Genomic DNA, 13044 nt, shown 5'->3' with positions numbered 1-13044 from the left:
CTGCATGCTCATTGGCTGATTCCAACAAATACAAAGCGCAGAAAAGAAGGAAGTAAATACTCGCAAATAAAAAAAGACTGATAAGAAGGAAGATTAAAGCAGAGTGGATGAAAGGGTAGGAGGGTAACTGAGTTACAAAGAAGCGAGGAAGAAAAAACAGCTCAAAAGCAAACAATGATGGAGAAGATCATATTGTTATGTTGTCGTCATTGGGATTGTTTTATTATTAGGAAATTAAACAGATTGATTAGTTGAATAATTTTATGATATGAAATATGCTTTTTCCTTCTTTTTCAGAAGGGATCGGAACAGTCCTCTACTTCCTCCCCCCCACTCACCTCCTCTTCATTAGAGTTTCACGTCAAACTAAAATCCATGCAGTGTGTTGACTGCTGGATCCAGCAGGTGGCAGCACTGCGCAGATAACGCAAACACACGTTCGCCCTGCCATCTTCACGGGGACCCTGTGTGACCCTATTCAATAACCAAAAACCTGACCCTAACTTGAATCAAAGACAAACCCACTTTCAGGATTTGACACAGCAACCAAAACGAGTTTGTTTCTCCCTCTGAAGCCGTTTCCTCTCCAAAAGTTGATTCTGTTCATCTGGACGTTTTCAGCGGGAGAAACGTTTCATCCAAGTGACTTCTGAAGAAACGAGAATGCATCAAGACGATACATTTATCCTGTTTTTGTTTCTTTTGTTTTCCAGATTAGAAACCACAGAATATTAAAAAAATAGATTAATGTCACAGATTTTAACTCATCCACTGCCAGCCATTGGCAGTGAATGAGTTAAACCCATTGACTCATTCACTGCAATTGACGGCTATAGACGTCAATGGCAGTGAATGAGTTAATTTCAGTGATCAGTGTTAGTGACTGTGAGGGGGCGGGGCACATTTACTATCAAACTTACTTCTTCACAGCTTCAGGAGTCCATCAAGGAGATGTGTCTAAAACATAGGGTTGCTTCTGCTACTATATCCCTGCACCCCTGTTAGCAAAATAAATCTTTATACAAGAAACAAACAACTTTGAGATGGTCAGACATGGTTCAACACTAAAATTATTCAAAAAGAGCAAAACATCTTTTATGTTCAATAAATTAAAGTGATTACGAACTTAATCGATAGAAGAACCACAAGAAAGAGCACATTGTCGTACTTGCGCTTGTATCCATATATACACTTATACTAACTGATACCGACACCTGCTGCTTATTCAGGGTTGTGTGAACAATTCATTTATATGCAAAAGCACCTCAACTGGAGTGTGTGGAGCAAGCAACAAGGTCATGTGCCCTCCACCCTGGATTATCAGTCATAATCCAGTCTCATCTGAACTCACAGAGATTAAACACGTTTTTAGCTTTAGTTTAATTTACACTTACAGTTTGTGTTGAAAACAGGATCAAATCCAGGAGTGCATGTAGAGACAGGATGACAAAATGTTGTGGGGTTCCCTTTAGTATCACAGTAACCTGTTTCTGCATCACCAAAGAGCTACTAAGAGGAAATTTAGCATTTGTAAAACAGGAAAAATTCAACTGCTTGTGGATATAAATGTTAAGAAAGAACACTTATCTACTTATCTTGCCCTCTAAAGGAGGCTAGAGGGCAAGATATATATATATATATATACATATATGTGTGTGTGTGTGTGTTCACACTGTGATACTTGGGAAATATCTGATTTCAACAAAGCCAGCTAATAAATACAAATAATAATCACAGATGACTCGCCAACCAACCGACACAATATCTTACAAAATTATCACATATATTCTGTTTTAATATGTAACGTGTTTATGTGATAGACGTAAATACACACAAGTGTTTTTAAAATGTAGATTTATCACAGCTGTAGTTCTCAAATTATTTATACCATATTCATAACATTTATATTACATTCATTCATAATTACTGGAGAAAAACATGTTTTTCCTCAGCATAAGCTCTGCCCATGTTTAACTTTAATGTCAAATTATATCTTTTTGTTTAAAGGCGTTTGTTTCTGTGTGAACACCAGAGGGCGCTGCCAGCGTATTTTTGTACTGTTGTATTGCTACAGATGTAAATAGACATTTTCTTTCTCAGAACATTGTTTTTAATAAACTTTTGAAGAAGAGAAACATTTCTGAGACTTGTCATTAAATTCAACAGCTGCTGAAATTCCAATCACATGGAATTTCAAATTCAGTTAGTCACAGAATCTCCCCGGGACTCTAGTTTAGAGTGTCCCATTTTTTTTAAATGAAAGCCTTAAATTGAAAGCCAATAACACACACAGAGAAAACCCAACAATCAGATGACCCCCTATGAGCAAGCACTTTGGCGACAGTGGGAAGGAAAAACTCCCTTTTAACAGGAAGAAACCTCCAGCAGAACCAGGCTCAGGGAGGGGCGGGGCCATCTGCTGTGATTGGTTGGGGTGAGAGAAGGAAGACAGGATGAAGACATGCTGTGGAAGAGAGACAGAGGTTAATAACAGATATGATTCAATGCAGAGAGTCTGTGAACACATAGTGAGTGAAGAAGAAACACCCAGTGCATCATGGGAATCCCCCGGCAGCCTACGTCTATTGCAGCATAACTAAGGGAGGATTCAGGGTCACCTGGTCCAGCCCTAACTATATGCTTTAGCCAAAAGGAAAGTCTCACCAGTCCCACCACAAATGCACTAGAAACGGCATATTTTAGTTATTACTACTATTATTTTTGCAGCTGCTCGCTGTTTTGTAAATGGCAGTGAAGAAACAGGTGGTGATGGTAACTTTCTCCCCTGGGCCATAAACCTCGGAAATGATGTGAGCGGATTAGTGGCGAGCAGCGCTGATTCACGGGGCAGTTGGAGTTGTTGTGCAAATGTTTCCTGAATCAGAGTCTCTGCTGCGCACACAGATATCAGCACCACCAACTCACTCTCACGGAAGATACCACAAGGTCAAGCACAAGGTCAGAATCATGCACACCACTTGCAATGGGAACAAGACGGGGCGTCCTCAGGCAGGTCAGGTCAGGTCCCTCATACTGATGTTGCAAACTTTGTACATTTCCACTGCTTTAGTTTAAAGTTTGTCACCTCTTGCGGTTCCTTGGTGGCACATGGCACCGCAAAGTGACTTTTGAACAGTTAATGTTATGTCCTCGTGGACATATATCAACTCTTTTCTTTCATACTGCAAATATTTGCATTCAGGTTTTTACTGCACATACTGCTGTATCAGGAGCTGAAGCTTGTAAAATGATGTGACAGACACTGATCAATGCAACGGAAACCCAGAATTCAAATGCGCACAAATAATTTTCCACTGCAGCAAACAGAAAACAGCTGAGTGAACAGAAACAGGTCGGTCTTTAGTCTGCAGCTCAAACACTTCGGTTTGCCTCTCTGACCCCTTTTCTCTTCCACAGACACACAGGAAACATCTCACTGGTTAACCTCAAACCGACGTTGCAGTTCATGCCCTAAAACTATCTAAAAAAAAAAGCGTGAAGTGGAGACAGGACATCAGATCTTATTATTCGCCTGAGAGTAAATACCAGGGAACTGAAGCCGTACAGCATCTTTAGAGGAAACCATTTATACAGACAGGTGCAAGCAAGAGACAATCAGCAGATATAACTTCACATTTGGGAAATTTCAAACTCTGACACAATGAGTAAAAAAATAATTAAGTTATATGAATACATTTATGATTAAAAAAAACAGGTAAAATTTGACTTTTTAAATCAAATTCATGAGTCAAATTGGCTCCACTGTAAAAAGAACTTTATGTAATATGAACATCTACAGCTGTAAAGTTCAGAATCATAATAAAGTGATTTACTAAAAATGTCAGCATCATGTTAGAAACATTACACGCTTCTGCTTCCGTAGCTTCTGTTTACTGTCTGTGGTCACTGCATCAAACAGCTTTCTTTAAGTATCTGCATATTTTAAATGGAAGAGTTTGACATGTTTTAGAACTGGAAAAATTCAGATAAACTTGGCAAAGAGAGAAAGTCCGATCGATACAATATCTATCTATCTTCAGCCAATCAGATTTGTTGGTATTTCTTTGCGTCCTGGGCTCGGTGAAAACTGTGTTCGACGAATCGCAGCAGCTTCAGTCATCTGATGTTTCTTCCACCTGAAGCTGAAAACCTCAGAGCAGCATAATGAAGCTCCGGAGACGTCTGTGGACACATCATCAGGTCAAAAGCAATCAGAGTCTGTATTTAGTGACGCGACAGGCGAGTCTACATTTAAATGATGTTTTATACACTTATTAGCAGGAGCCTCTTCTTCATTTTATTCCTTTTCGTGAGAAGTAACTAAGCATTAAGTAGAAGTTTGTAAAATCAGCAGGGAACGGTTACACAGATTTGTCATTTATTCTTCGGTTTTTCGGGGTAAATATTTAATGTCCACAAATCCAGTAAGGACACGCCCCCTCCCTGTGGTCACACCCAGAAATAGCAAAACAACAACACACTGTAAACTCTGTTACCTCGTCACTGATCTTTGGCGTTTTTTCTGTAAAAAAAATTAAAAAACATATATTCAACATGGATTTTTACACATTTTCTGAAAATATCAAATGTGTTATTATTTTTTCACGAACACAAAAACTCACGATTCAAGGTTTTTAGGGTGTTGGATTTTTTTTGCTCGTTACAAAAAAACATTTCAAACATTTTCTTCTGGAGTTGTGGACTTACACCGCGTTCCAGTTATTACGCAAATGATATTTTTCTCTGATTTTCCTAAACAGTCAATGCAAGTGACAGTCAGCATAATCTTCGAGTCATCAACCTTTAGATTATAATTTGAATTTTCCTAAACAAACCTCCCAATGAAAACAGCGTGTTTTTCCAAAATAACAAACTTAAAATGCAACAGAGTTGATCTGAAAACTGCTGCGCATCTAATCTGACTGAGCTGGAGCTGTTTTGCAAAGAAGAATGGGGCAAAGATTTCAGTCTGTAGTTGTGCAAAGCTGGTAGAGACAGAATCTAAAAGACTGGCAGCTGGAATTGCAGCAAAAGGTGGTTCTACAAAGTATTGACACTGTAAGTTCGTGAAATATCTAAGGCTTTCATTACGTGTCCAAGGCATTCAACTATTTCAGGCTTTTCAGCAGCAGAGATCCTTTTTCTTTGTCATATTGTTTGAAAATGCTGGTCTGCTTAATAATGTGGAACATCCTTATTTATTTGTTTTTCCTTTAATTGGGCTCACCTGGAAAACTAATTATACCAGGTGTCCGAGATTGATGATCCAAAGAGCCCTGAGACACAATGCCACCATGAGTTTAATTGAAAAACAACAAATTTAATCTTTATGACACTAAAATACAATTTGCATAATGATTTGGAAGGCGGCGTACTCATCCAACAAGTTTGTTTTGAAGTGAGTTTTGAAGATATCAGCTGTAGTGTGCTTCTTCTTGTATAGAAAGCATATAATGGCGCTCCTTTCATACTTGAAACATACATACATACATAAATAAAACATACATAAATAAAACATACATAAAACATAAAAACGCCGTACTCACTGTGTCGGCGCGACAGCAGGGCGCAGAGTGCCACGGTGGAGGTAAAAAAGGCGGCACATGCAGTGCCAATGATGGAGGTCAGAAACACACACGGACTGGATGCTTTCACACACACGAAAAAAACAAATAGAAACAGGAAGCGCGAGCAGGGATTTTTAAAAGTTCAGCAAGTTTAGAAGACAAATGATACAATAACGAACATTGTGGCTAACAGCTGGATTTTCCCATTTGACTGCAGTTAGCCAAACAGCCAAGTACTGCTAAAGAGCGAGAGACTGTAAGTGGACAAAATATCCTTGTTTCTTAACATAAAACTCATTGTTGCTGCACAAATGTGATCCCCTCTTACAAACCTTTAGTTTTCGTGTCGTTATTGTCCTCTGAGTCATCGATTCTCTCCCTAGTGAGCTAACAAACTAATGTAGGTCTGTTAGCCGCAACCAACCAACCACATGACGTCATGCTCCGTACTGACAGAAGATGGTGCTAAACTTTAAGCGCTTATTTCTTAAATCCAGCTTCACAGACAGCGTTACATCTATGTCCGTTTTTGAGAGCAGGGCTTGATGGTGTGTATTAGCCTTTATATTGGAGCGTTTCATGTCCCCGTTTCACTCTGGACTTCCTCAAATTCGTTCCTGTTTGGAATTTACTAGTGCTGTCAAAATTAACGCCTTAATGCAAATTAATCCGCCATCATGGTCAACGCGATTAAATTTTTTTTAACGCAATTAACGTATCTGGGGCGCAGAATGACTCAAAATCCCTGAAATGTTTCCGTCAACGCATTTCGGGCAGTTTGTCCAAGTAGAGTTACCTTCGCACAAACGGGCAGTTGATCTGGTAGTGACAGGCAGCTGAGCCAATCAAATCAGTATCAGTGTTGCCAACTCCTCAGTAAGGAAAATCGCTATTGGCTGTCCTAAAAGTCGCTAGAAGTCGCTAAATGACGTCATCACCTAATTTGCATAATTGGTCATGCTAATATAATTGTAACCTACGCTGTTGGAGAGAGAAATAACATCGTGGAAGAGACATAAAGTGAGTAAAAAACATCCTAAATGCATTTAGAGTTTATTTAGAACTACGAATTAAATTTCTTTTAGCAATTATTGTTTTTTAATGTCAAAATTCCAACCCTGCTCCTTTATCCGGGCTTCGACCGGCAAAAGTGACCCGAAATAGGCACTCTGGTGGAGTTACTTTATGTGTGTGTGTGTGTGTGTGTTTATAAGTAGTTTTAAACCTTGTGATCCACAAAACAGCATCACAGTAAAAGAAGAACTGACTGCGTTACAGTCAGTGCGGAGCAGCGGCTTCACTCATGGGCGATTCATTTGCCGTTTGGACGCACAGGTGTGAACGTCTCCTGAATTTGAGTATTAAAAAAATAACATGACGGAACAGTCGACCCACATAATGTGGGTCCTTCTTGCACATTGTGCAAGAAGGAAATTTCACCCCAGCGCTTCCAGCTTAAAATATCACATTGACTCGAAGCATACGTTAGTCGGGGATGCTGCTAGCACTTTGGCTAACGCGTCACCCAGCTTGGACAAACCACTCACGGAGCATTGGGGCTCAGTAAGTCGACCTCGGACATATTGACTGACGCCAAGTGGATTGCAACAAACTGCAGACGTGTTCATATCGCTGAGAACACGCGCTTTACATATCTTTGGTTCCTCGTTTCAAGGACTTGAAGCCTCCCCAAGAGTGGCAGAGAGAGAGGATACATGTTTACAGAGTTTATCGTTAACATGAATGTTCAAGATGTTCAATGAACATGTTAAGTTCGTATATTTTCCCTTTTTTCTCGAGTCTGCTCACGCAAAATGAAATGCGATTAATATAGAATAAAAATTATATTTAACCGTGATTAATCAAAATTAATCCACAGTAACCCTGTGATGAGTCTGATTAAACATGTTAAGAGTTTGACTGCACTAATATATATTATATATTAGTGTATACTTACCTATTAGTATATAGGTTTTTTAAATAGTTGCATTTCACAGGAGAGAAGCTGCGCTACAAGACTGAAGACAACTATTCAAATTCTCTTTGAATTTAAGCATTTAACATTCTTTGTGTTTGTTCTGCATTTACTTGATTATATTGCCTAAATGTCAGTTACAAGCTTAAATATAAAGTTGAAAAAATGTAATTGCAGCCAGGCTGTTGATCAAGTAATTGCGATTAATCGCGATTAATTATGGAAACTTGTGAGATTAATTAGTTGGTTTTTTTTCTATTGACAGCACTAATATTTACATTTGCAGTCTGCTTAAATGCAACTTTCATGTCACATTTTGTTTACAGATGACATCAACACACACTTTACACTTGCTGGCTTGTCCTGCACACGCTTTCACACACACATGAAAAAAATAGAAACAGGAAGTGCGAGCAGGGATTTTTAAAAGTTCAGCAAGTTAAAAAACAAACGGTGACTGGTTAGCATCAAAGAGGTCACAGGTGTGGTTAGAAGCAAGAGTGCGGGTTTTGTTTTGGCCACATGCTAAATAAGCAGAAACTAAAGTGTGAGATATTTTCATACTGGTGCTCAAACCAAGCAGACGTGCACGGGGGTGAATATTATCCCAACCTAAACTCTAGATAAACTGGCTTTTTATAATAATGACATTGTTGCTACAATACTGAGGTGTATGCGTTTAACACAAACACACCTTGGAACCACAACCACGGAACAACTCGCTGATTGAAACATGTTGCAGATTGATTTAATTATAATTGTTACTTCCAGATAACTGAGACTTGAGCTGTGTGTCTGCTGCCTTTTGTTTTTTCCGGAATATAAATGAAGCACTAAAAGCCTTCAGACTGTGTTGGTGTGAGTTCCAAAGACAATGACTTACGTTTGACCTCATCTGTCCTGCTGCTGATGGTCTTCCTGATCCTCAGCTCTCCATCACTCAGCACACAGGACACGTTCACACCTGCAGACCAGGTTTCTGCAGGAACATAAACCTGCGAGCTGAAGACTCCCGCCCTGGTGTCAGGGAGGATTGTGGGACTGAGTTCCTTAAGCACATCCTCCTCAGAGTCCACCTCCCAGTCGACTTTGACCCGACCGGTGTCGTTCAGCCCGGACGCCAGGCAGATCAACGGGACGGGGAGGGGCGAGCTGACGTGTAAAGGAGCCAAGAGATGAAGTGCAGGACTGTGGAGCTCTGATTCTGAGGACAGGGTGAGAAACTTAATGGTCATGATTTCAAAGAAAACTGACCCTGCATCATCATCGCAGCCTCTCCATGTCTTTTTGCGATTTTAAAGATGTTTTCTTGTTATCATTTTTTTCTGTGCCGATTGGCACTGGAAAAAATCACATTTTTTTCTTCATTTCCTGTTTTATTCTGAAAGAATTCATATTATCGTGCACATTGTTTTGGTTCATTATCTCTGCCACCTTTCGTCTGACCCACTCTAATTGTTCCCACCTGTGTTTCCTTGTCGGTCGCTCCTCGGTGTGTTTCTTCCCTGAGCTCGATTCTTCCTCAGACCCTCACTGAACTTATTTGAACGTCCTGGATTTAGTCTGCGGGTTTTTAACAGCACCTTTAAATCCACAGTAAGCATCATGAAACGTATGATTTTGTTGTTGTTGTCATTCGTGCTTTATCTGCATTTAGGTTCTCTTTTTAACTGCATAGCCAGTTACCACCAAAGTGAGTCAGTCACCACACTCACATGTCTGGCTTTACAAAGATTGTCTTCTGCCTGAAAAAGCTCTTTTGTGGCCACTTTAATGCGCCTCAGTCCCCATAAAACTCTTAGTTCCTGTTCTGAATTTACATTTACACTCGGCTTAAATGCGGCTTTCTTATGTCACATTCTGTTTGCAGATGATAAACATTTAACGGATCAACCAGTCTGGGTATCAATAAAAAAACGAACTAACTGATCAGCCGCACACACTCATTGACCTTTACATATCCTCCTTGGCTCAGTGCTACTTGCTGCAGGAGCGGCTGCATGTTTGGATGCTTGGAGGTTAGAGCTGAATAACCATGTTACCGTGGTAACAACGTGATAACCATTGTTACCACAGGTTTCAGGCCCTTATTGTCCAATTATACAACTTTAAGAGTGTCATCACTCGGCTGTAACAGCTGTTGTTACCATGAGATTATGTGTGTATTTACCGGTTATTACTTTAGTAATAGAGTGGTAATAACTAAGAATTTTTCAGTATTGCGCTCTGCTGCTGCCTTCTTATTCAACTATTATCACTTTATCACTGAGCTGTTTCCTTGGTTCCTAAAAAGCTAAAATTGTCTAAATATATAAAAAATTTGTAACAGATTTATTGTTATTAGGATAATAAAAAGAAGAACCAAAACCCAGTGGGTCAAGGCAAATATCTGTTTGACTTGTGAGTCAGGAAGTGTTATAAAGAGACCACCACTCACCTGTGACCGTCACCGTTGTCCCGCTGCCCAGCACTGGCGTGACCCCATCGATGTAGACACAGAAGTACATGCCGGCGTCCTGCTGGGTGGCTCTGGGGACTTCCAGCAGACAGAGCCTGCTCTGAACTCGAGAAGTAAACCAAGGAGTGGCACTGAGACCGCTCACCTGCCTGATATGGAGCCATGTCACTCGAGAGCAGCCATGTGTTTCACCAGTCCCAGTGATGTTACATTTGAGGCTGACCTTTGACCCTGACATCACAGTCACACGAGGAGGAGACTGAACCAGGTGTGTTCCAGCGGTGACTGTAAGTACAGAGATTTCATTACTGCTCAGATTCACTCAGCTGCAAATGCAAAGGCCTCAAAGCAGGTTTCTTCTTACTAAAGTAATAATATTTGTTTTATACTTTAAAAACTTGTGTAACGATTGTGATGGTGAACGACGGTGGCTCAAGAGCAGCTGTACAGTACTCTGTTTTTGTAACAATTGTCCATGTTAGCTTCTCATGTAAATCAAATATTTTTTTCTATAAAAATTGTTTCTGTTCTGTTTGTAAATGTGCTTTTATTCTGCTGCTGTTACAACCGAATCCCCAAATTCAGTTAAAGGATTATTCTACTCTATTCTATTCTATTCTATTCTATTCTATTACATGCACAAACTGGAGTCTATTAGATAGATATGATACAAACCACTGCAGCACAGTACCTGTAATACCTACAGCATGTTCTAATCGCTCTAATAGGATATTATGGTCGACAGTATCGAACGCTGCACTGAGGTCTAGCAGGACAAGCACAGAGATGAGTCCACTGTCAGAGGCCATAAGAAGATCATTTGTAACCTTCACTAAAGCTGTTTCTGTGCTGTGATGAGCTCTGAAACCTGACTGAAACTCTTCAAATAAACCATTCCTCTGCAGATGATCTGTTAGCTGTTTGACAACTACTCTTTCAAGGCTGTTTGATATAAAGGAAGGTTGGAGATTGGCCTATAATTAGCTAAGACTGCTGGTTCTAGAGATGCTTTTTGAGTAAAGGTTTAACTACAGCCAGCTTGAAGGCCTGTGGTACATAGCTGATTATTAGAGATAGGTTGATCATATTTAAGATCAAAGCATTAATTAATGGCAGGACTTCTTTGAGCAGTTTTGTAGGAATGGGGTCTAAAAGACACGTTGATGGTTTGGAGGAAGTAATTATTGAAGTTAACTCAACTTTGATTAGTTGGGCTGCTTCTGCTTTTGAAAATGGAAAGAAGACTCGTCGAGCTTGTGAAGTTTCCCTCACAAACATAAACAGAGTTAAAGATGTTCCCAACGAGTCCTGTGAGCTCTGCCAGTGCTGATCGATACTAATGCATCTCTGTGGATAATGTAAAAAGCGTCCGTGCCAGCAGCGCTGAGTTAAACATTTAAATAGGCTAGAATATGATATTCATTAAGAGCCTGAGTTGCACATACAACGAGTTAAAAGATAAAATAAGTCACATCATAAGCAAAACAAGACAAATGGTCAAAGACGGTAATGTGGGACAGGATGACAGTATCATATAAAGTAAAAATGATGTTTTTGCCCAGCTGTGGTCAGGTTTAGGCTTTCACCAGTTTCCCCAAAGAGAAAAACTTTCATCAGAAAAAACTCATACAAATGTTTTTAATGGAACTTTATTTTTAAAAAATCGCGATTTTGTAAAATGATTTTATGTGGCTCAGCCTTTGATCTGAATATTAAAGCAGGTAATCATTACAGGAAATGATTATTGATTATATAGATTATTGCAGGGTGTGAAAGACGGCAGCGGTAAAAAAGAAACACTTACCGGAGACGCTGAGGCAGATGAGAGGCAGCAGCTTCATGTTGGCCAGGAATAAAGTCGTTCTGCAGGACTGAGGAGAGACAGCGCTGCGAAGTGTCATCACAGTAATCAGGTCACTGCAGTTTCACCACCGTCAGACACACACACAATGACAGGATGTGATGTCACTGTATAAGATGTTCTTTATTCATCACAAAGCTGGAAAGTCTCACAGGAGTGTCGCTCAAACACAACCTGTAAAAGAACACAACAACATAATAAACCAGGATGAAAATGACACAAAGGACTTTACAAAAGAGCTCAACATTAAACATAATTAACACAGTTTAAATGTGTTTACATTTTTCCAAATGTAATAACAGCTGAACATAATACAGTCAAGTAAAATAAAGAATTTAATAAACCAAAAAAAGAAAAACCGACTTTAATGACTAAATTATAAATAATTGATTCCACTTTTGTAAGTAAAGATTATTTAATTTTATTTTGAGTTTTATTTTCACTTCATTTCTATTTTCCATCATGTTTTCGATTTTAATTTTGTTTTTAGTTTATGTCACATCTTTTAAAATGAGTTTTTCCCATACATTTATTTTTTTAACCTGTTCTTGCACATGTTTGTATTTACTCACTCGTTTCTTTGTGTATTTCTTTATTTTTCAGCTTTCTGTTTTTTGTGATTTGTGAGTTATCGATAACTTCTGAGTGTTTTCAGCGTGTGGAGCTGAGACGGTGGGAGAGGTCTCTGTCAGGCCTCTGGAGCAGGTTTCATTTCTAATGAACACGGGAGGAAGCGAAACACTGTGCATGAGTACCAGTTCTGCATTCACAATTTAAAGTAAAAGTTTAAAATCTATCACCAGATATGCTCATTATTGCTTTATGTCTTCACCACTTGTAGTTTTCTGAGGAGAGTATAAATGCAACGAGCATAAAGAGCCTTTTTAAACAGCTGTAAACCAGAGCAGCTCCCTCGGTCTTTTACTGAAAATAAAATAAAAAGCTGAATAGATGCATGGGCTCGGCAAGCAAAAATAAACACGCAAGTTTTCCGTCTGGCAAAGAAAAGAAAATTTATCTGCACAGTGTGTTTAAAAACAGTCCAGAAAGACTGACTGTTTTAGATCAGCTTTGTTTGCACCCAGGACCTCAAGGGGGTCTTAAAGGAGGGACCTCAGACTGCAGCGTGAGTGCCCGAGTGCAGTTAATCACAACCACAAACAGTCAGCGTGACCTATGACCC

General features: G+C 39.5%; 1 protein-coding gene across 1 annotated transcript; it reads right to left on the bottom strand.

Moving 5' to 3' along the window:
- Positions 1-3900: 3900 nt before the first annotated feature.
- LOC120733155 lies at positions 3901-11984 on the bottom strand. The gene is made up of 6 exons (XM_040031232.1): positions 11805-11984; positions 9980-10285; positions 8426-8746; positions 5547-5648; positions 4497-4522; positions 3901-4182 (listed from the first exon to the last, which is right to left on the bottom strand). Exons 1-6 carry the CDS (start codon positions 11899-11901, stop codon positions 4117-4119), a joined length of 918 nt encoding a protein of 305 aa, XP_039887166.1. The 5' UTR covers positions 11902-11984; the 3' UTR covers positions 3901-4116.
- Between the last annotated feature and the right edge of the window lie 1060 nt (positions 11985-13044).

The sequence above is a fragment of the Simochromis diagramma genome, unplaced genomic scaffold (genome assembly GCF_900408965.1).
Source record: "Simochromis diagramma unplaced genomic scaffold, fSimDia1.1 OVJJ01000361.1, whole genome shotgun sequence".
NCBI lineage: Eukaryota > Metazoa > Chordata > Actinopteri > Cichliformes > Cichlidae > Simochromis > Simochromis diagramma.
This window is presented reverse-complemented; position numbering and strand designations above follow the sequence as displayed.

Coding starts and splice junctions, on each gene's coding strand:
- LOC120733155 (XM_040031232.1), bottom strand. CDS start 11,901: ATGACACTTCGCAGCGCTGTCTCTCCTCAGTCCTGCAGAACGACTTTA. Junction 8,747..9,979: donor GACAACGGTGACGGTCACAG/GTGAGTGGTGGT, acceptor CCCTGTCCTCAG/AATCAGAGCTCCACAGTCCT. Junction 4,523..5,546: donor CCTGCTGTCGCGCCGACACA/GTGAGTACGGCG, acceptor TTTTTTTTACAG/AAAAAACGCCAAAGATCAGT.